Below are 21,480 nucleotides of genomic sequence, written 5' to 3'. Positions count from 1 at the left end.
CCCTATGCAGCACAACTATTCATACCACGCAAACAATGATAAAAACGCTCAGTTAGTGAATTCCTAGCATGAGCAATAACCGTCTCTCCGACGCATAGCAACTCACAAATCAGTTGTCCATTAACACAGTAGATACCCAACACATTATGACAGCGTAGTACGGTCGTCGGCATATTCAACCGTTGTGCGATATTGCCGGAAGTTGTAGACAAACGTCGCCAACGCGACATATCAATTAGCTAGGAGATTCCTCAAAGCCATATTTTCAGCTTAGCGGCACATCAGAATACCCCATAGTCGCAGCAGGCGGCATTGATGCTAGAGGTGGTTTCTTTTGCAGACGGCATATCGTCGACGGTCATTAGTCCCAAATACAGATAAGAAACCGTCACCAGATCTGCAATGACATGCCACCCGTCTTTTCTACATCATCAGTGCAAAGTTTCCGGGAGTCTATCGGCTCATCTGCGGCTCGCAGCTGAGACCCTACAGCGTCACCTCGAAGCGATCTTCATCAGCACCCTCCGCACCACGGAGGATGCTGTGAAGCTTGTCCAGTCTCTCACGCTCACGAACAGCGCGTTCAGCATTGGCTTGTTCTGCAGCTGAGGGTCCAGTGGTGTGGAAGTTGTTCTTCAAAAAGTACTCCTGGAAGACCTCAAGCTGAGATTCGTGCTGTTTCACTCGAGCTTCGAATGCCGCTCGTTCGTGTCCCTTCTTACGATTTTCTTTCTTCATATCATGGGCCCATTTCACATTAAGAGCAGTGGAGTAGTTACCCAGTGGTTGACTTGCCATGGCCACCTTCGCAAACTCTGCTATCACTCGCGACTCGTACGTCACGAAAGCGATGCCTTTGGCGGGGACGATATTCAGCTCCACAATTCGACCGAAGCGTCCGAACTCCTCCGTCAGCACTTGTTTCAGGTTCTCCACGGGGTTGTACTCTGCGTTGTCAGGATAGACGTCGCCAATGAACAGACTTTTGCAGTCCGTCATGAAGCTGCCAACCCCACTCATGTCGTCACGGTGCTTGGCGTGGCGCTCGCGACCGAATATATCGACACCCGAATCCAGGAAGAACTCGTCCTCAACTGTCGGCACGCGGTGCAGGTAATTGCACTTCGAACCTAGTGTGCAGCAGCCCTTGGCGAAGAAAAGACAGCAGTACTTCGTACCACAGTCATCGAGCGTGTTCTTCGAGTTGCCACGCGTGTATCCCGTGTCACGTTCAGGGTCGCACTTGTACATGGCCGGCATTAGCGTCGCCCGGCCGTTGACGGTGTTGGTGCGCTCGCCAGACCACTTGTTGTACCAGATGTTGTACTCCTCGCTGCCCTGAATGTACGCGTTGCCTTCGAACGCCTTTATCTGCTGGCGCGCAGGACGCGACATCAACACCTCAAGGTGGGAGCGCTGCTCTTCGTCTGGCGCCGCCACCACCACCTCTACATCCTCCTGACCCAGAGGCACTGCGCACCCATCCACCAGGCGCTGCAATTGTAGGCTGTCCACGATCGACTGGTCGAGTTCTCCGGCCTCGATCTTCTCCCTGATCCGGCCGACATAGGTATTCACCGCCTTTACACCTTGGGAATCCGATACGTCATCTGCAGAGTTTCCATCATCCGATGACTGCGATGCATCGGCAACATCTGCGGCATTTTCAACATCTTCGCACGCATTTTGCTGCGGCTCTTCTGAGGTGGAATGATCTTCCGACTGCTCGACCTCGTCTGCTCCGTCAGCCGACCCTTCAGCTGAAGGATGGACAGCCTCTCCCGTTACAGTGCCAGGTTCCTCCACACTAGCAACCTTATCTCGCACTGCCGTGTGACCGCTAAGATTGGTTCGTGCTCTCTTGGGTGAATTGGCGATGGAATCTTGACCACGGTGCGCAGTGCTGTGGTCGGAGTTCACGTCGTCGTGATTGCCGTGCTCTCCCGCAGATGCCTCTGCGTCACGCTTGCCTTCCATTGTTTAAAATGTGACACGCGGGAAGACAATGCTGAGTGGCTGGCCCGGCGAGATGAGTAGACGCGCGTGCCCCGCGGGTCAGACGCGCTCCGGTGCCGCCGCACGCCAATCGTGGTCAAGGGGCGGCACTTCGCCAACTTTAGACATCAATGGTTTTACGCAGACTAATCCGCGAATGTAGAGTGTGTGAGACGCGTGAGGATGCACGCCAGTGGCGAGCACTGCACCGAAGCACGCTGGCAGATGAGACGAACCTCGTCGAAATGCCACAGCGATAGCTCTAGCAATTTAAGGAATATGTATCTGATTCGTTGCAGCACCTGCCGCACGTACCCAGGTTGCGGTGGAACATCACGGCGTTGCCAAAGGCTCTTCAGTGAGTGTTGTTCACGGCCGCTATGATCTCGCAGAAGGCGGGCGCTATGGACTTCCCTCCGACAAGGAAACCGTCCACGTTGGGGGTTTGCATGAGGTCGACGCAGTTGTTCTCGTTCACCGAACCGCCGTAAACGATGCGCACGGTGTCGGCGACGGCGCCGATCTTTTCGGTAAGGAGGTCACGAATCAACTGAAAGAACATGAGACTGTTGCCACGAAAGTGTAAAAGTCGGCATTGCGCCTAACGAAGCAAAAAGAGATGACACCGCAGCGGCACAAAAAGCAAGAATCAAATAGTACCACCCTCGACGATATGGTGCGTAGGCGGTTCACAAAACACACTACCACGCGCTGCTTGTGCCACGAGTAAACACATCATGCCCCCAGTCGACAGCGGAATACGCCGTAGCGTACGTTGAAGGACCCCGCTGCCTTGTATCAACAAGCAACCCCAACGTGGAGACCAATAAGCAACGGCATCACATTCCTAAGTACACAAGCGGAATTCAACCTACCTGATGCGCCTCCAGAACCTCCGCGGTAGTGGCCACCTTGCCCGTACCGATAGCCCACACAGGCTCGTAAGCAATCACCACGAGGCTCCAGTCGGTGACGGCGGCCATGAAAGCGTTAAGCTGGCGCGTGATGACCTCACCAACCAGGCCGTCCTCGCGCTCAGTGAGGTTTTCACCGATGCAGACGGCGGCGTTCAATTTCGCCTGTTGCGTTATGGCGACCTTCGCAGCGACATCCTCGTCGGTCTCGCCGAACATCGAGCGGCGCTCAGAGTGACCAATCAGCGTCCACTCGAGCCCGAGGTCAGACAACATAGGGACAGCCAATTCGCCGGTGAAAGCGCCCGGTTTGGCCTGCGAAATGTTCTGCACACCAACCTTGAAGCGCTCGAGTTTGAACTTCTCCAGGCACGGCACTACGTACAGGCTGCTCGGGAAGAGTACAACGTCTGACACACTATGTTTAGAGCTGAAACTGCACGTACCCATGGTGCTGACGTCGAACTCAGCTTCGTTCATCACCGCAGACAACGTAGACACCAGCTCACGCGAGCCGTTGCACTTCCAATTGCCGCCAAGCCAACGCCTACGAACAACAGCCATCTTGTTATAAAATGAAACTTTGCAACTCTCGAGTCCAAGACGAATTCCCAGCAATAAAACGTTAGTGGAAACCGCGGCGTTGTCACCAGGGTCACCCGACCGTGGACCGGTGATTGGGCTTTACTCCGCAGAGAAGGAGTGCCGCTGGTGGCGCAGTGTTACCGCGACCACAGATGCGGCATGGGCTGCGCTTCGTCAGCGCCGCTGAGGCGCGACGCCGGCGGGTGACCTATCGCACTAACTACGACACGCTCAAAGGGGTAAACTGCGACCGTCCACGCACCACTCACCACTAGCGCAGCGGATACAGCTAACAGCACCAGATAGTGACACAGCAGACGCCGTTTACGCCGAGATTATTGCCTTAGAACCGGGGGAGTGCCTGGCGCTGCGTAGCGCATTCCACTTCAGAGTGCTGCGGTAAGGCCGGAAGCAGCCGGAACTAAGTACGCGCAGCGGTGCAGTAGAGTTTAACGGCCACGTATACACCCCCAGAAGGAATGCCTACACTAAGGCCATCCTGCCCACATGGTCGCCGCCGGAGCGGATGCTTGCGCTGTGCAAAAGCGCCGACGTCGACCACGGGGAAGCGGATGCCGCAGCAGCGGACCAGCCTGCGCATTGCCGCACATGTACAGGCATACTGGCGGAGCACTTGCTAGGCGGCACGTGCTGTGCCGTACGTGCGCGCCTCCAGGAGGACGGAGCTCTCGCGGAAAGGCATTTCAATATCGCAGCGGCCGACAGGAGGGGCGCCCATTCTCAACCGGATCCCGACTGCGGCGCACTCGAGTACTACACCGAGCAAAACCCGAACCTGGTGAGTTACGCGGCCGCTACACGGCCAATGTGCGAGGAAAACAAACGCCCTTGCAGGCAGGGGATACGACCGTGGTGGCGCTTGTACCGCACACCAGCGCATTTGGCACTGTGGACTTCAGGAGGCTGCTAGCGCCGCCAAGACCGCCCAAGATTGTGGTGCCCGGGCTGTGAGTCACTCCGATGTTGTACAGCTGACATTGACATGCAGCCTGGAGGCTGCCCGTGAACTGTTGCTCGTCTGCGTCAGGGGCGAGCGCGCACCTGTGCTCATGCTTCACGGAGACAAGAGCGCCGGCAAGTCGACTGCCGTTGTCTATATCGTCAACTACTTGCTGAACCATCTCGACACAGTGGCGCTGCTGGACACGGATGTCGGCCAGCCGATTTTCGCACCACCCGGGACGATATCGCTCAAGTTCGTCACGGAGACCATCAACGCGCCTCCACACTCGCTTCTGGCCGGACAACGGCCGGATGCAGTCTACCTCTTGGGAGACGTAAAGGTGACCCGCCCCGAAATGCTGCTGAGGCACGTCCACCGCTGCTTCGAAATATACACCACCGCGGTGGAGGACGACCGAAGCGTGCCGTTGATAGTGAACACCTTCGGGTGGATATCAGGCATGGGGTCCAAGATCCTGGAGGGGATCGCGGGAATCACCAAGACCTCCGTGATGCTAAAGCTGAACTCGAAGCACCCGAATTCGGCCTCCCTTTACCCGGTGTCCACGCACGGCGAACTGGAACAAGCAATACGAAGCAGCCTGGATGTTGAGTCTGGCCCTGCCGAGAATACAGAGAATGCGCAGAACCAGGCGGTCACGATGTACAAAAAGGTAGTTGAGGAGTGCGGCGCCACGCTGCCGTGGGATGAAACGGGCTCGGTCGTCGTGGAGACCCTCTCGCATTCGGTCGCGAAGTCCGTCGCCATTGAAATGGTTGAGCAGTTCAGAGCCAACTACAGGGAATATCCGTATTGCGGCCTGAGCGCGTGGCAGCACCTGCGGGACAGCCGCGGCGAAACCAAGGCGGATCCCACACCAAACGACCTGCGCTGGCTTAGAGCCTGCGCCATGATAAACCCAACCTTCGGAGATGCCATGCACTTCCCACAGCTGCATCAGGAGGAATTCTTCGGGGCAGTGAAGACGACGGCGTTCCGCAGGTACGTGCGCTACCCCGCCCTCTTCCGCTCCCCCAAACAAATCCGGATAATGGCGGAACGGTACTCCTTTGTGGTACAAATCAACACCCCGTTGGAGAAAATGGAAGAGGTAGGTTGAGCAACATTGCCACCGTACATTAGCGGCGGTGATACCGCCGGTGCCGGGCCAGTTGCAGACCCTGCGCGAGGGGAACGTCCGGTGACGCCGGCCTCGATCGGAGAGTTCCGAACCCCAAAGATGCGCATAACTTCGAGGGTGGCGGCATGGCCTAGGGGCCGTGTATATAATGCGTGATGCGGACTAACCGCACCGCATCGTGTGCCGAAACGGCTAACGAGATTCAGGTATGCCCGGCCATAGCAGGCAGCATAGTGGCACTCTGCCGCGGCAGGTGCGATCGCGTGTTTAGCAACGAAATCGGAGGTGACTGGGAATTCATCACCTATGTCTACGTGCATTATTTGAATGCGGAGGACATGACGGTAAGCGACGACGTGCGTGGTGGGTTACACCCAACAGATGCTAGCATCGCACTCTGAAATCGACACCCCGGGACAGATTCATCGAGCCAACATAGCGGTGCTGTGGTAGGTTGCGGTAGGTCGCATACGATGAGGCGCAGCCAAACCGTGGGATTGGACGTAATTCCCACCAGACTCTGCCCTATGGCGAAATTCCGCAGCATTGAAGGCGGTGTGGAGCGCCTGGATGTGCTGTGGAAGCCCAGGGAGCTGTCGACGTCGCAGGTGAGTCTGAACCCGGAAACAGCAGACACACGCAGTTCGTGCCTTTCCGAAGGAACAGCCTCCTCCACATGGTCAACACACAGGGAGCTGGCAACTCGGCTGCAAATTCGCGGAAAAACATCAAACGACACCGGCAAGAACCGAGGATGGACAAATTCGGCAATGTGTAGAACGCATGGTAGTGCAGTCGGCCGAGGCTAGCTACAGCCGCACAGCCAAGTCAACAACCCACTAAAATTTTTGACGCACACATACTCAACATAAGCGCTGTAAAAAATAGTGCGAGCGGTGCTGTAGGTGTTTTGCCCTCCGGTGCCGCAGGATGTCGTGAGATTCCACGGCGCTGCACAGTATCCGCAGCAACGAAAGGCACCCGCGCCATAATGTGCGACCTTTAGCGAATGTGTTGCGCTGATTAGACATTTGGTGCGCAGGAAGTTAGTAGGGTGAGTGCCCCGCGGCGATGGAAGGCGCCACCGTGGGTGACTCGCCGAGGATGGCGGCGCCGCTGTGCCGCGACAAGACAGCTTATACACAGAGGAGCCCTAGTGAGAGCTCGGCAACCAGTTTGCAGGACTCGCCGCTCGTGTTGGCCAAGCCGGCCGACGAGCTGGCGCTTGTCCAGAGGACTGTGGAAAACGATCAGGGGAGGCGCGAGACCCACCTTGAGGAGCCGAGATTCCGGAGGAAAGCAGCAGACAACCGATGTTACATTCCAAACGGCTTATCTAGCCAGCTGTTCATGCCATTGTGGAATGCGGTGTTCCGCCACAAGAAACTTCAGAAAAAGTAGGTCCAGTAAAATATTTTAAGCACCGCTACGCAGAACTGTGGCTAGTGCAGACGTGGAAAGACTATGTATCGCCCTGCTATGCGCCTCCAAAGCGGAAGACCGTCCCTTCCTCACGGTCGGGTGCCACATCAAGGGGCTGTGTATCATATTATCGCACAAGCTGGAGTTTCTGGCTGAGGACTGCAACCAGCTCAGCAAGAAGCTGCTAATGTCCACCGCTGTGCTGGCGATTGCAGCGCGCCCCAAGCAGCGGCAGTCGTACAGAGAAGACGACGACTACCAGCTGCCTAAACGCAAACGCCAATCCGCAAAGACGAAGAAACAGAAGAAACAAATGCTCGCGCTGGAGGACTACTTCGAAACGGGTCACAAAGCGCGCAGCGATATATATGACGAATATTCGCACAGGTGTGTGAGATATGTGTGCCCAGGCAACGTATGCAGATACAGTGTTCGCACCGAGGATGGCGTCGATAGGGAGAATCCAGAGAGGTTGGTAATGCGTGATTTGTACCCACCGGAGTAGCCAAAATAGATGTGTTGTCATTATTAGGCCGCTGTGGTTGCTTAATTCAGTGCCATCGGTTTGCCGTGGCATCTGTGCGTTGCCCACATGATGTCCAGCTTCACTTTTCAGTGATGTATATTACTAACGACAGCAGGTTTAACATCGCCACATCACACCTCAGGCACGACATTGCGGTGGACCAAATTGAGGTTTTACAACTCATGAACTTCGGGATCGGCCTCGGCATGGGTACCGACCTCGCGTTCTACTCGGCTGGCAGCTCCAACGTGGACCGAGACATAAGCTACCATAACTTCGAGCACGGACTGATGGACGGGCACCGACCGTCTCTGGAATCGCTGCAGCAACACAGAGAGACCATAATCCCGGACACGTTTCTCGATCTGCAATCCCTCAGCTCGCCGTTCAAGCTTAATGGGTACTCGTATACGCCGCAAACCAGGTTCAGCCAGGACGCGTCGGACGCCGACACCACCATAGCGAGCACGGAACTGACACTGCAGTCGGAAAGTGTGACTCTGAGCACTCCCGACTTCGGGAGGTACGATCTGGATTGGGACATTTACAACGACCCGTTCCAAGATGAGGGGCGCGAGCAACAATCGGTGTCAAACGAAGGTCGCACAGGCGCGGAATTAGTCCCAGCCAACAACAGGACCAGGCGTATGGTGTTGGAGTATGCGGAACCCAACGGGAAACATGTGCACCTGGTCAAATCGAGAAACGTCGGCAGGTACGACACCAAGGTCACCAGCAGGACTCCCAAAGCGCCGAGAAAGGTTCGAATTACGAAGGAGCAGAACACGCTAGACACGTTCGCTGTCACGACGCAACCCATTTGCGACAAAACTCAGTGGTTCAACTCGGCCATAGACTCGCTGGTGAAGTCGGTCATGGGATGCGTGCCCGAGGCCGGCGATGAGGCGGCGCAGCAGCCAGATGCGGGAGCAAGCGAAAAGCATATCAGCGTTGTGCCACCCGTTGTAAAGCCTCCGTCTACAAAACAGGGTGAAAAGTGGTTCAAAAGCGTGGAAAGGGAAGTGAGCAAGACTAAACGGGTGCAGTCACCTCGGCATGCATTCGACTCGGAAACGGTGAGCACCGTGCAGCTCATAGAGGGCTTTCGCACCTGCGTGCGCCAGAGGGAAAACGCATCAGAGCCCATACAACTCGACGAAGTGCTACAAGGACGATCTAAAGAAAGTGCGGCGTTACTGTTCTACCGAACGCTCGTACTGGCCAACGCGCAGTTCGTGGCGCTGTCGCAGCCAGCGGTACCGGGAGCCCCAATTGCTGTGACACCCGCGCGGCGTTTCTGGGAGCCTATACAGACGTCCAGAGACTTGAAAGCGTAGATGCGCCACCGGCTGAGTTTGCAACGTGGGAAGCTAAAATAATCACATACGGCGCGGCATCAAGACCTTCGCACGTAATTTCCACCTTCAAAATGCCGAATGCGCACAAAAGAAGTGTAACAACACGTTTTACAAGCACGAACTGCGTAAAATCACGGCGCGGACCAACAACCGGACTCGACGCGTCGCGCCGACTACGGCACCACCGTAACTAAGGCCAGAGAACGAGGCCGTGGGCCGGCGCGGCGTAGACGGTACCGGCTCATTATGGTCTCCGGATTAATGCACATAATAAGAACGGCGCAATTGGTACACTCCGCCGTAAACACAGTAGGATCACAGGTCGAAGGCAGCGTGAATGTCTAGGATGGGGCTGCCCAGACCCCAGTCATATTTCGAGACGGAGCCGACCATCCACTTTGGAGGAAAATAGCATTGCAAAGGTGCGCTTCAATTAAGTCGCGCGGTACAGTACTGCACTGCCTCGCGCGGATTTGTCGCTGACCTCTACAGCCTCACGACGCGAGGTCGACTCTCCGGCTGAAACTGACCATAAGACCAGTATTGGCGCGGCTAAACGTTACGTGCAGGCATCCGTGGTATCGCCAATTGCGGCACTGCCGAGTGACACCATGGTACAGCTTCTACGCATCACCCCTGAGGAGGTGATCGAGTTCCCTCTGGTCCTGTACACACCTCTCAACGCCAACCTCAAATTGGAAAACATTAGTGAGCAAAATGTTGCTTTCAAGATCAAGACCACGGCTCCCAAGGGCTACCTCGTAAGGCCCAGCACCGGCGTCATCAAGGCGGGAGAGCAGCAGTCGGTTCAGATAATCCTGCAGCCCCTCAGCGAGGCCCCGAAGGCTGTCAACGACCGCTTCCTCGTGCAATCGGTTACCTACGTCAGCGAGGAGCCGGTCCCGAAGGACCTCTGGACCACAGTGGAGAAGTCCCAAGTTGGTGAGCACCGTCTCAGCGTGGCCCTGGTCAAGGACCCCGGGCTGAACATCCAATCGGGCAACTCACCGCACGGCATCCCCCCGCGCATCGCTGCACGCCTGTTTACGCCACAGAGCGCCAATGTTGATCTGCCAGGTATGTTTACCGTTGACCCATTTATGTACTGGTGGCTGCCCATTGTGAATACCGTGCATAGGGAACCGTGTTCACTGTTTTGCAGAATTACGCCAAAAGTACGACGAACTGGTGCAATACTGCCTCTCCGTAGAGAAGCTGAAGGCGCAGATCATCAAGGAAAACGAGCAGCTCAGGCAGAGGCTGAGCATGGGCCCTGCGGACTCAGTAGGTACCAGGCTCTACGTCGAGCTCTGGTACATCCCCGTCATCATCCTTCTCATGGCTCTCGTGGCCAAATTCATGGGTCACTTGTAGTTCAACATGCTTTCACTCAACAGTGTGCATTGTAGCCCGGTCGCGTGATTGCCCGCCGCCTCCCTCCGGCCGAACTGCGCTCACACACTTCTAAAACTAGAGCGGCAAAATGGCGGACGCTTACGGTGACGATTTCGGAGACAACTTCGGAATTGACGAGTTCGCGGAGGAGGAAGAGGAGTACGATGAGTTCGACGAGTACGACCAGCAGCGCGTGGCCGACGTCGACATCATCACGGACGCCAACGAGTACAGACAGCACGTACGTGGCATTCGCGAATTGCATATCATAATACAGGTCGAAAACGCGCACCGGATCACCAGCCCGTACATGACCAAGTACGAGAAGGCCAGGATCATCGGCACGCGCGCCCTCCAAATCAGCCTGAACGCGCCCATCACGATACCCGTCGACGCTTCGACCGATGCGGTCGACGAGAACGTCGCAATGGGATTCGGAGAAGCCACCGACTCGTCTGCCATGGCCATCGACCCGCTCATCATCGCCGAGAAGGAGCTGTACCAGAAGTCGGTGCCCTTCATTATCAGACGCTACCTGCCTAATGGGTCCTACGAGGATTGGAAGATCGAGGAACTCATCATAGACTGAGGAGTGCCGCCGGACGGGAATCGTGGTGGAAATGCTCCCGCGGCATATCGCAGACCAGAGCAGTATGCAGGTCATAAGGTGTTAGACGGCTTAGTGTCTTTGGTTCCAACTGTTACGTCTAATATCGATGTATGCGTTGTCAGTGGTGGCCTACAGTGAGTGCGTGCTAGCTGCAACGGTGCCCCGTGCGCAGTTGCAGGCCGTGCACAACCGACTCAAATCGTAGAGCAGTCTGGCGCAAGCTTTATGACTAGCGTAAGACTAAAAGCAGCAACGATTAAATTTAAATCGACTGTCAACGTGTCCCGCAAATAGAGGACGGTGCGACCTTTGCTAACAGCCGGCAGGAACCGTTGCACGGACCTACTTTCTAGCCCGCGGTCGAACGCTGTGCTAACCCCCAGCCTCACTGGCCTTGGAGTTGCTCGTCATCGGCATTCGATTGCGCATCTGGGCACGGGGGAAACATCAACTCCGCAATGTCGCTCATGCTCTCGTACGTCTTGGCGTAGTTTACGTTCACGTGCCGGATGATGCCGCTGGGGTTGATGATGAACACGCGGTTTTCCGGGACGCCCACGGACACGTACGCGCGGTGGTCGGACTCGTTGTTGCCGAAACCGGCGTAGAACGGGTTGTGGTCCGGCGGGAAAAGGTTGCGGATGTCTCGCAACGCGGGGATCTTGAACATGTACGCGCTGCGACTGATAACCTCGCGCTTGAAGGCAGGGAGCAAACGGTCCGGAGACAGAAACAGCGGTCCGTGGGGAAGCTTGTCCTTCTCCTTCTGCGTCAACCCGAAGAGATACTCGCGCGTGTAATCGGCCTGCCCGATGGCGCGCGCGGTCAAGTACATGACGCGGTAGCCGTTGGAGCGGATCTTGGTGAACAACTCCGCGACGCCTGTGTGCGACCAATCGCGGCCCAGGATGGGCATGATGTGCCCGAGGGCGTCGGACTTCGTGATCGTGCCGTCGACATCCGAAATGACGATACGGGCGTCGGCAGGCCAGAGGTACAACTTCGCATGCACGCTCTTTGTGCCCTGCCACGAGGAGTTCACGGTGAACGTGATGTTATTCACGCCCATCTTCAGGTTAAGGGCCGCCAGCTGCTCCGACGTGGGACGAATGGACACGCGGAAGCGCCTGAAAGCGCGCGAGCCGGCGTAACGGGGCGGCGACATGTTGCTGCGCACGTCCTGCGCCGTGGAGCGCGCAGGGAGGGGGGATGGGGAGCTGTTCGCGAGCACCGTCGTGCGCAGCAGTGTCGCGATGGCCTCGCCGGAGAGGGGCTTGTTGTACACTATCCACGAGGCAAGCAGAGGCAGCGCAATCTTCGAGGGGTAGTAGGGGGGGCGATTGTCGAAGCGCGCTACCAGCGAGGGGTGGTACCACAGGGATGGGTCGGCGTTCAAACGCTCCCAGTCCACCATGTTGCTCTCGAACAGCTGGCGGTTCAAGGTCTCGTCCTGCGCACTCAGCAGATGACCGCACAGACTGAACTGCAGGATCTGGTCGTCCGGTGAGTTGCCCGCGACGTCCTTCTGGATGCTCAACTCATCCCAGCCCCGGGAATACTCGCCGATTGAACCTTTGGATGACGCAGCGGTGCGCCAGCCCGATTCATGCTGGGCATGGGAGGGGTCGGAATTGCGATCGGTATTCGGCTGCCCCTGGGAAGCACGGGGCGCGCTCGACTGCGAAGCAGGGTCAGCGTCATCGCTCTTCACGCTGTAACGGCTGTTGCTGCAGGCGTAGTAGCCGTAGTCCATCAGGGCGTAGCCAGCACTGTCGCCGTTCTCCTCACTGAGTACGGACATGTCGCTCAGCTGGTGGGCGTACGGGGAGAGCGTGCCCGCAGCGGCATCGCCGCTGTCATCGTCGAAATAGGCCTCGCCAGCAGCGCCCAACTTCATGGTCAGGTTGGACAGCTGACCGTTCACGTACACCGATACCGTCTTCTCACGCGACTTCAGCAGCTTGGTCTTGCCGAAACGCACGTGGAACGAAGTGGAGCGGTACACCCAACGCTCATTTGGCCGCAGCTCGGGGTCGCCATCGTTGCAGGGGGCCGCTGAACCGATGTCATGAGTAAAGAAGCCAGCGCACTCACCTGACGGAGAACAGCCATCAGGCCCGTCAACCACCTCCTTGTGGCGAACGCAGATGATGTCCACGCATCCCGACAGCGTCGCCTGGTTGAAGTCCAGGACGCTGACAACGCTGCTGTACAGCTTCTCCCACATAACCGTGAAAGCGTTGTACCAACAGGCGCCCAGTGGCGATTACTGCGATGAATGCATCCACCTGCGGCCCAATAATCCGCGGCTAATGGAGCGCCGGAGGTCGCTGTGTTTGCCACGGCAAGTCGCCTGCGGCTGAGATGTAGACACGTCAGAGGGCCTCGGACGCCGCGGCCAGTAAATCAGCGCCTGACGACCGACTCGCCCACAACGGCCTAAATAGTCAAGACAAAGGCTCACACGTGCGATGTAACGGGGTCATAGATATATGTGTGTAGCCTTCCTACCAACCGATAGGCTCGAGGAGAACGTTCCACAGACGCAGAAAATACAGTGCATTCCCACCGCTCGAAACCGTACACATCACATAGCTATACGGTGAATGGCGCTCTCTAGATCGATTTGATTTTGTGCTCCGGTGTTTACCTCAGGCTGCAGCGGAGCGTGCAGCAGTGAAACGTGTGCCTCATACGGATGGCGCACGCCAAGGCCGTATGATCTTCATTTTAAGTGGAACCTGAAGGCCGTACACACACGAATTACGGTAAAATCAGAGCAGTTAACGCTCGCCAGCGAACTGCGACGGTGACACACGCAACACCGTCAACTTTCGCATACGTAGATCCGACGAATTCGGCCGTGAAGTCCACACATTCGTAGAAACACAGAACCGTGTAGCTGAGAAGCGCACTAATCGGAGGAAAGACACGTAGCGGGCCATTAGACACGATGAAGAACATTGGAAATCTCAATGAGGCATCGACGTGCGTGTCGTCGAACATCGACACGTCAGACACGAATGGAGAGAGATCGGCGTACTCGTACGATTCGGTACCTGCTGAAAACGGCGACGATTACTACATATCAGCGGAGGTGAGCCACCCAGTCGCCACGATCATGGTCCTCAGACGAGTATCGTCAGCGCCGCCACCAACAAGGACCACGATGCGCTCTTTCGTATCTTGAAGCCCATGTTGGATAAGAATGACGTCTCTCACCTGGATTCTATTTGCGCGCTGCATTGGGGTAGGAAAAGGACATGCGCATACTCATGAGTCGCAGCATGCTACTGCGGCCACCCAGAGCTGGTTGAGACCCTGCTCAACGTCGGCTGCGACCCGCACTGCCCGGACGACATCAACCTGGAAACGCCTATTTACTTCGGAATCAGGGGATCGAACGTGCAGATCGTGCAGATGCTCGTGCAGCGCTTCGGCACGGAGCTGCTGTGCCACGAGAACCGGAAGAGGCTGACGCCGTTCTTGCTGGCGGCCTCGGAGTTTCTGGAGGACAACGTGATATCGACTTTGCACATGCTGGAGTTCCTGTACCTATCTGGGGTCTCCTTGGAGGAACAGGATGCGTCGGGCCGCACGGCGCTGATGCTCGCAAGCAGGCGGGGATGCCAATTTGTAGTACAATGGCTGCTGAGCCGCGGCGCGAACCTCGCGCACAGGGACCACATGGGAAACACGGTGTTGCATCACGCGTGTGAGAGCGGTAACGATGAAACGCTCAGGTTCCTCTGCATGCACGGGGGCATCGGACTCGTTCACTCCAAGGCACTCGCCGCAACCGCCAACGAGGAAACGGCTCTCGGCATATGCCTCATGAAGCGCAGATTCCTGCAGTACTCGATGCTTAAGGTAGGTGGCTGCGTCCTTTTGTCGAAGCTTGGCGATGGAGGTGCCGGTGTGCGACGCACGCAGCCGTGGTTGCGACCTCTGCAGTCAGTTTCGTATCATGTGCATGGTGTGCGGTTAGTGTGAACATTCGTGGCCGCGCGGTTTGCAATTCGCAGCTCTGAAGCCTTTCCCACGCGCAACTCAATGCCATGCAGATCTGGTCGTGGCAATACGCACTCACGGGGCGCATGTTGGTATTCAGGACACCGCACCCACTCTACTTCTGGACCGGGGGGATTATTAACCTCGTGCTGTACTGGAGGATATACTCAACACTGGAGACAGCCACCTCGATGCAGGCGGCGCTGGTCGACGTCTGGATTCTCGGTTGGATCGCCAGCTACGGATTCTGGATTATCACCTCCGCCAGCGACCCCGGAAAAGCACGCAAGAACCCAGTCATGTCGCAGTCGCACAGGACATCCGCCAACTTCGAAAACGACATCATGAAGGACGCGCCCATGCTCGGAGGGACCTACGAAGCGCAGCTGCAGTCGCTGCAGAAGCAGCAGGAGCTCATCAACTACGAGCTCTACCGTATCAACTGCGAAGCGTACAGGCTGAACTCGTGGGTGCCTCATGAGGACTTCAGCGGGGAGCTTAGCGAGCCACTTGACCCGTGCGGGTACGCGGGAGAGGACGGCATGGCGCAGCGGATGCAGGTCTGCAGGGAGGAGGCGCAGATACTGCAAACCGAGATGCACGCGCTCTACCCGCAAGTCGGAGTGGAAAGGCAGGAGCACTGCGTCTTCGGCTACGCGGACGCGGTCATGGGATCCGTTCGGGACCTCAGCATATCCACCGTGTGCATCACGTGCAACATGATCAGGGCGGCGAGGTCGCACCACTGCGGGACCTGCGGCGTGTGCATGGTCAGACAGGACCACCACTGCGCATGGTTGGACAACTGCGTCGCGAAGGGCAACCAGCGTGCATTCGCCGTGTTCGTCTCAAGCGTGTGCATCGGCCTCTGCCACACCTACTACGTGGTGTACCTCCACTTCGCGGCGGAGTACGCGCGCATGAAGTTCGACTGGGCATGGGATGTACCCATCATCTTGTTCGGAGTGCTCGTTAACGCCGCCTGCCTCGCTTTCGCCGTGCGCCTCTGTCTCAGAATCTCACGGAACATGGCCACCGACGTCACCTTCTACGAGTACCTCAGGAAACCCGAACACATCAGGCAACGCTTCAAAGGCCAGGTCGAGGGCAAATTCTGGGACTTCGCAGACATGTCGCTGCTCAAGGCGATCGCGAACTGCGGCAGTTTCTGGGTGGCCAGTTGAGCGGAGGGCGCTAGGCGGCATCGCCAACCATAACCACCTATAGACATCACACATTACATAATTTTTAAAATGACACGACTTACAAACGTGCTCTAGGCCGAGTGTGTGAAGCCGAAATGAAGGTGGACGGCGAACTGTACCAGAGCTGTGTAGAGCCGGAATTCGCTCACACCGCAGCCGTTACCAGCGCCTATTTCCCGCCCCTGATATCGCTGGTGCACGTGAATCGCGGCGGAAGTGACGCGCTGGAGCTTAGGTTGAGGCGGAACTGGCCCACCTACCCGGCTAACGTCAAGGAGAGCATCGTCCTCGAAGATGTCATCAACGTCCTCTGCGGCTCCGAAGGGACCTTGTACCACGTCGAGCATGCCTCCTACGCGGTACATCGCAGCCCCATCCTCGATCGAAGTTGGTCCACTCGGTCGCGCCCTAATGCTGTTACAGAAAACGACGCCACGCTGTGCATGATGGCGGAGGAGATCCTCGAGCTCGCCGTCATGCAGCGAAAAGTTCAGGACTTCGTCCAGGACAACGAACGCGGGTTCGTGGTGCTGAGCCTCTGCGAGGTACTCAACGTGCTGCTGCAAGAGCTGCAGAGCCGTATCGCACAATTCGACGAATCGCAACGCAACGTCGGCATGGGGCTGCAAAGGTTCAAGCTGTACATACAGCCGGCGATACACACATTCGAGGTGCTGCAGGGAGTCATTGCGAAGAGCCGAGCCACGGGCGCCGCGCTGCTCAACACTCTCGCAGCCACCTGCCAGCTCTATGGGACAGGCGATGCGCGGCGCGGCCTCGCAAACCACCTCTTCAAGCAGGCGATGGAAGCGTACTGCCACCTCGTGGACACGTGGATCAGCTTCGGGGAGCTCTACGACCCCTGCCAGGAATTCTTCGTAGTGCGCAAGGGCCCCCCAACGGAGGCATCGGAGGAGGAACAGACATTCGGCATAGATTGGTCGCGCGTGCCAAACGTCATGAAGGACATCGCGGAAACGATACTGAACACCGGAATGTACATCAGGATATTGGCGAGGTCCAAGGGTAAGGCTTTGCCGAACTACCAGCCGCTGCAGTTCACGTCGGTGGAGGAACTGAAGGCGCACGTTGCCACTTTGCACCAGGTGGCATCCGACGAACTCGTCAAGTACATCGTGGCTGACTGCAACCTGATGGAAATGCTGGAGTCGGTCCACAGGTTCCTGTTGCTGTCGCGGGCGGACTACGTGACCAACATCCTCGCCGACCTAGACCACAACACGCTGCACGAATCTATCAACCTAAGCTTCCAGGAGGCCGTCGCGCAGTCGTCGCTCAGAAACGATGCGTACAAGCATTTGTACGCGCTCAGGCTCGTGGACGGGAGTGCGCCACTGGGGTTGAGCACCAGGCCCGACAGCAACATTTCGAAACGGCTCAAGCTCTGCTTCACGGTCGAGTGGCCAATGCAGATATTCTTCAGCGAGGATGTCATGGCGAAATACCAAACCGCTTTCAATTTCCTCCTGCAACTGAAGCAAACGGAACACGCACTCTCACGGATTTGGCTGACGCATATGAAGTGGAAGCGCCTGCCGCTGATGCCAAGCGCGCAACTCAGGCTGAACTACACCTTCGTCATCGTCGAACGAATGCTCTTCCTGTGCCGCAATATCGCATACCTGTGCACGGTTGAGGTCACCGAACGCAACTTCAACCTCATGCTGCAGACATACGAAAACCACCTCAAAAATGACAAGGCGCAACAGTCGTTCAGCTTCATCGTCTCACGCCACCACCAGTTCGTGGACCAGGTCACCAAGGACTGCATGATCGATGACGAGGCCGTGGCGCCGTCAATCAATCGCGCGCTCTCGTTGTGCAACATCTTCGCCACGCAGGTGCTGGAGTTCCTTGAGCAGCGTGAAACCGACAGCGGGGCCGCGCGGCAACCTGACAGGCACGCCGAATTGGAACGCGCTACCAAGTTCACAACCGACCTGCTGCACAACGAGGGCTACATCGCCATGGTGGGCACCGCATCGCACCAATTCGACAGGCACATGCGAGCGCTCCTCGCCCTGCTGCAGGGAACCGAGGAGCGCCACCAGAGCAGCCTGCTACTGAGACTCACTTATAACGGATACTTCACGTGAAATTAGGGGGCATACAATCCCATGTGATCGGCACATGTTAGAACTTAACGTAGAATCGTGGAACGGCTGTAGTGTACAAAATCGAGACTTTTAAAAACTTCCTGGGCGGCATCAGTAGTGCTGTAGCATCTTGTCCAGGTCCTGCAGGATGGCCTTCAAATTCGCGGCGAAGTGCGCGATGGCGGCGCCGTCGATGTGGCGGTGGTCGGCGGTGACGCCCATTATCGCTATCTCGCGCGGCACCAGGGCGTCGCCAACGTAGCGGGGCTGCTTCCGCGCAGCGCCGAGCGCCACTATGGTACCCTGCCCGCCGAACAGACGCGCATTGACGTAGGTGCCGCCGATGGCGCCGAGGTTGCTCAGAGTCGCAGTTCCGCCGCGAATGTCCTCCGGCGACAGGCGCATCTCAGTGGCGAGGCGCTGCACACGTATGAGGTCATGTTGCAGCTCGCGCACGGTCTTCGACTCCACGTTGTGGATCACGGGCACGAGCAGGCCATGTTTCGTGGCGACCGCCACGTTGATGTTGTGCTCCGAGTACTCCATGTAGCCGTCGCCCATGAACTTCGAGTTCATCACGGGGCTGGCAGACAGAGCGAGGGACATCCCCTTGAGCAGGAATGGCGTCATCGTCAGCTTCACATCGGTCTCCACGGCGCGCTTCTCACGGTAAAAGGCGCGCAGCTCGGTCAGGTCGAGGTCCTCGCCCACGGTGACGTGCGGCACCTCGAGGGAGCCAACCATGCTCTTGACCATGCCGCGCCCGACGGAGTTGAACTTGACGAACTTGCCGGGGACCTCCGAACCCGCGTTTTTGCTAGCGGCCAGCTTCTCCACGTCCTCACGCGTCACCTGGCCCATGGAACCCGTGGGATGCACAGATTCCAAGTCAACGCCAAGTTGTTTGGCCAACTGGCGCACGGCCGGAGTGGCGGAGACGCCCCCAGCCTTGTTACGCTGGAAGACCTGGTTTGGCGTCGTCGGTGATGACGAGGCGGCGGGCTCCTGCGGCACCGCCTTAGCGACATCCGCGGACGCCGGCGCGGCATGCACTTCCGTGTGCTCCTCGGCGTCAATATCCATGAGCGGAGAGCCAATGTTGATCATGTTGCCAGTGTCCACGTAGAGCTTCTTCACCACGCCCGTGTAGCGACTCGTGATGTCGACGGCGGCCTTGTCGCTCTGAACGGTGCAAACCGTCTCCATCTCCTCCACCTCCTCGCCAACGGCCTTGTGCCATCGCACCAGCTCCACCTCGGATATACCTTCGCCGATGTCACTCAGCATGAACGTCGTCAGCTTGTCATGGCGAGGCGAGGCGTGGAGGAAACGCCGAAATGCCGTGCGAGGGACGGCCCTAACGCCGATTTGATAAAATAGACCAAAAACCATCGTGAATACTAAAAATACGACTAATCAGTAAATTTGCATTTAATACAAATATAATGAAAGTGCAATAGGGCTGCTCACGGCGATGTGCGCGTCGTGACGGACGTGGTCACCGACGCCACTCCTGCGCGGACCAACATGTCCAGTGTCTGTCTAATGGGGCATGCTATAAGACATATCGTTGCAGTTTTATCGTGTCACTAGGTGGATAGCCTTTCAATGCGGCTTTTGCGGCAGGGCGTTCGCATACCAGTGTGTAGGACAGGGGAGACACCGCTCCCCCGCATTCCCGGGCTCATTAGCAGCGTAACTGGTCGGAAGGACCACTTCCGCGTTCGCAACTAGTGGAACTATTGACGAAATGGGCTGCCATTGGTCACGCGCAGCGGCGCCTCTCACATAGAACGTACACACCGGAACACGCACGTTACAGACCCCTGCGGAATCTGCGCCGTATCCCAGCTTGAGAAGATGCGGCGGTCGATTTCCTGTTGTCTCGACCGTATTGGCGACGTCAGCCAGACGCCTGTACCGCCCGCGCTATGCACATCGGTGCCTACGTGCCAGAGGGCGACCAGAAACGCCGCCGAACCGCAACATACCACCTGAGCCGCGTGCCCACAACCTGAGTTCACAACGGGCCAGAGCAAAACAGCGCAAGGCACGCGAATATCACCAAACTGGCTTATTCGATGGCCGACGCCGTGGGAGTCAAGACGCCGCCGGCAGACGCGATCATCCTGGAGCCGGTCGTGCGGGAGCGAGTTATAGAGGTGCCGAAGCCGGAAATACACGAGCGAATTGTAGAAGTACCGGAAATACAGTATGTGAAGCGCGTGACCGAAATACCGGAGCCGGTCATCCAGGAGAACATCGTGCACGTGGCAAAGCCGCTGCTGCAGGAGCGCATCAAGCACCTGCCCAAGCCCATAATTCAGGAGAAAATTGTGGAGGTGCCAGTCATACAAATCGTGGAGAAGGTGGTGGAGGTGCCGCAATACGTCTACCAGGAAAAGGTGATTGAGATACCCAAGGTGGTCATACAGGAGCGCGTGGTGAGCGTGCCCAAGAAGGTGACCAAGGAGCGCATTGTGGAAGTCCCGCGAATCGAGTACAAGGAGGTAAGACTCGTGGTGAGCAGCTCCCACTGTGTGGATGACGCACCCGATACCAACGTAGGGAGGGGCATCCGATGTGTCGCGGAGTAGCACCGCCCTATAAACCGTTGTTTCCATCGACACCACGCGCTTATTTACATGCAGGTGATCAACGAGCGCATCGTGGAAGTCGAACAAGAGATCCCCGAGATCGTCCATAAGGACGTCCACGTCACCCACTACATCGATCGCCCTGTCGAGGTCGAGAAAATCGTCGAAGTACCGCAGATCCAGGTCAGACACTAGATTGGTGGCGATATACCCACGCAGCACAAGTACAAAGATGTCATCACGCCACAATATCGCAAAGTACCAACGCCCGTGGAGGTACCCATCAAGCAGTACCGCAACGTGCCGGTGACCAAAGTCATCGAACGCGAAGTCCCCATACCAGTAGAGATCGACGTCATACAGGAGTTCACCTGCAGAAACGTAGAGACGAGGTGCGTAGACCGAGGGCAGTCCACAAATGGCCGCAGGTATCACGAGGTGCCCGTACCGGTGCACGTGCAGCGCGTCATCGAACACCCGCTGCCGCACGAGGCGTTCCAGAATACCGCCATGGTGCCACAATACTACCAAACAGTGCAGAACAACTTGCGGAAATTGCATGAGAACTGGATGACACCGCCACACCCGTAGCCACCCGAGAGAGGGACGGGGCAAAATGCAAAGTTTAAAGGCGACGCCT

The 21,480-nt window shown here is 57.2% G+C and overlaps 11 protein-coding genes across 11 annotated transcripts; 7 read left to right on the top strand and 4 right to left on the bottom strand.

Annotated features, from left to right (window-relative positions):
• Positions 1-486: 486 nt before the first annotated feature.
• BBBOND_0201320 (hypothetical protein, conserved) lies at positions 487-1,977 on the bottom strand (the record flags this gene model as incomplete). Its single annotated transcript, XM_012911707.1, has 1 exon — positions 487-1,977. One exon carries the CDS (start codon positions 1,975-1,977, stop codon positions 487-489), a length of 1,491 nt encoding a protein of 496 aa, XP_012767161.1.
• Positions 1,978-2,350: 373 nt separating this feature from the next.
• On the bottom strand, positions 2,351-3,473 carry BBBOND_0201310 (triosephosphate isomerase protein, putative; the record flags this gene model as incomplete). The annotated part of the gene is made up of 2 exons (XM_012911706.1): positions 2,351-2,545; positions 2,871-3,473. 2 exons carry the CDS (start codon positions 3,471-3,473, stop codon positions 2,351-2,353), a joined length of 798 nt encoding a protein of 265 aa, XP_012767160.1.
• Positions 3,474-3,646: 173 nt separating this feature from the next.
• Positions 3,647-6,377, top strand: BBBOND_0201300 (Polynucleotide 5'-hydroxyl-kinase NOL9; the record flags this gene model as incomplete). The annotated part of the gene is made up of 9 exons (XM_012911705.1): positions 3,647-3,733; positions 3,775-3,893; positions 3,930-4,293; positions 4,350-4,462; positions 4,504-5,569; positions 5,806-5,943; positions 5,981-6,048; positions 6,084-6,207; positions 6,243-6,377. 9 exons carry the CDS (start codon positions 3,647-3,649, stop codon positions 6,375-6,377), a joined length of 2,214 nt encoding a protein of 737 aa, XP_012767159.1.
• Positions 6,378-6,670: 293 nt separating this feature from the next.
• On the top strand, positions 6,671-8,884 carry BBBOND_0201290 (hypothetical protein, conserved; the record flags this gene model as incomplete). Its single annotated transcript, XM_012911704.1, has 3 exons — positions 6,671-6,996; positions 7,034-7,408; positions 7,663-8,884. 3 exons carry the CDS (start codon positions 6,671-6,673, stop codon positions 8,882-8,884), a joined length of 1,923 nt encoding a protein of 640 aa, XP_012767158.1.
• Positions 8,885-9,516: 632 nt separating this feature from the next.
• BBBOND_0201280 (vesicle-associated membrane protein, putative) lies at positions 9,517-10,279 on the top strand (the record flags this gene model as incomplete). The annotated part of the gene is made up of 2 exons (XM_012911703.1): positions 9,517-9,982; positions 10,068-10,279. 2 exons carry the CDS (start codon positions 9,517-9,519, stop codon positions 10,277-10,279), a joined length of 678 nt encoding a protein of 225 aa, XP_012767157.1.
• Positions 10,280-10,388: 109 nt separating this feature from the next.
• On the top strand, positions 10,389-10,889 carry BBBOND_0201270 (DNA-directed RNA polymerase subunit I, putative; the record flags this gene model as incomplete). Its single annotated transcript, XM_012911702.1, has 1 exon — positions 10,389-10,889. One exon carries the CDS (start codon positions 10,389-10,391, stop codon positions 10,887-10,889), a length of 501 nt encoding a protein of 166 aa, XP_012767156.1.
• Positions 10,890-11,295: 406 nt separating this feature from the next.
• Positions 11,296-13,137, bottom strand: BBBOND_0201260 (Phosphatidate phosphatase LPIN3; the record flags this gene model as incomplete). Its single annotated transcript, XM_012911701.1, has 1 exon — positions 11,296-13,137. The coding sequence occupies one exon, from the start codon at positions 13,135-13,137 to the stop codon at positions 11,296-11,298; it is 1,842 nt and encodes a 613-aa protein (XP_012767155.1).
• A 726-nt stretch (positions 13,138-13,863) lies between these two features.
• Positions 13,864-16,105, top strand: BBBOND_0201250 (DHHC zinc finger domain/ankyrin repeat containing protein, putative; the record flags this gene model as incomplete). The annotated part of the gene is made up of 4 exons (XM_012911700.1): positions 13,864-14,007; positions 14,043-14,160; positions 14,197-14,780; positions 14,975-16,105. 4 exons carry the CDS (start codon positions 13,864-13,866, stop codon positions 16,103-16,105), a joined length of 1,977 nt encoding a protein of 658 aa, XP_012767154.1.
• Positions 16,106-16,221: 116 nt separating this feature from the next.
• BBBOND_0201240 (spc97 / spc98 family protein, putative) lies at positions 16,222-18,243 on the top strand (the record flags this gene model as incomplete). Its single annotated transcript, XM_012911699.1, has 1 exon — positions 16,222-18,243. One exon carries the CDS (start codon positions 16,222-16,224, stop codon positions 18,241-18,243), a length of 2,022 nt encoding a protein of 673 aa, XP_012767153.1.
• Positions 18,244-18,354: 111 nt separating this feature from the next.
• Positions 18,355-19,635, bottom strand: BBBOND_0201230 (lipoamide acyltransferase component of branched-chain alpha-keto acid dehydrogenase complex, mitochondrial precursor, putative; the record flags this gene model as incomplete). Its single annotated transcript, XM_012911698.1, has 1 exon — positions 18,355-19,635. The coding sequence occupies one exon, from the start codon at positions 19,633-19,635 to the stop codon at positions 18,355-18,357; it is 1,281 nt and encodes a 426-aa protein (XP_012767152.1).
• A 689-nt stretch (positions 19,636-20,324) lies between these two features.
• Positions 20,325-21,431, top strand: BBBOND_0201220 (hypothetical protein, conserved; the record flags this gene model as incomplete). Its single annotated transcript, XM_012911697.1, has 4 exons — positions 20,325-20,753; positions 20,895-21,023; positions 21,060-21,232; positions 21,269-21,431. 4 exons carry the CDS (start codon positions 20,325-20,327, stop codon positions 21,429-21,431), a joined length of 894 nt encoding a protein of 297 aa, XP_012767151.1.
• Between the last annotated feature and the right edge of the window lie 49 nt (positions 21,432-21,480).

The sequence above is a fragment of the Babesia bigemina genome (assembly GCF_000981445.1).
Source record: "Babesia bigemina genome assembly Bbig001, chromosome : II".
NCBI lineage: Eukaryota > Apicomplexa > Aconoidasida > Piroplasmida > Babesiidae > Babesia > Babesia bigemina.
The sequence above is the reverse complement of the archived record's forward strand: the minus strand, read 5'-3'. Positions and strand labels throughout refer to the sequence as shown.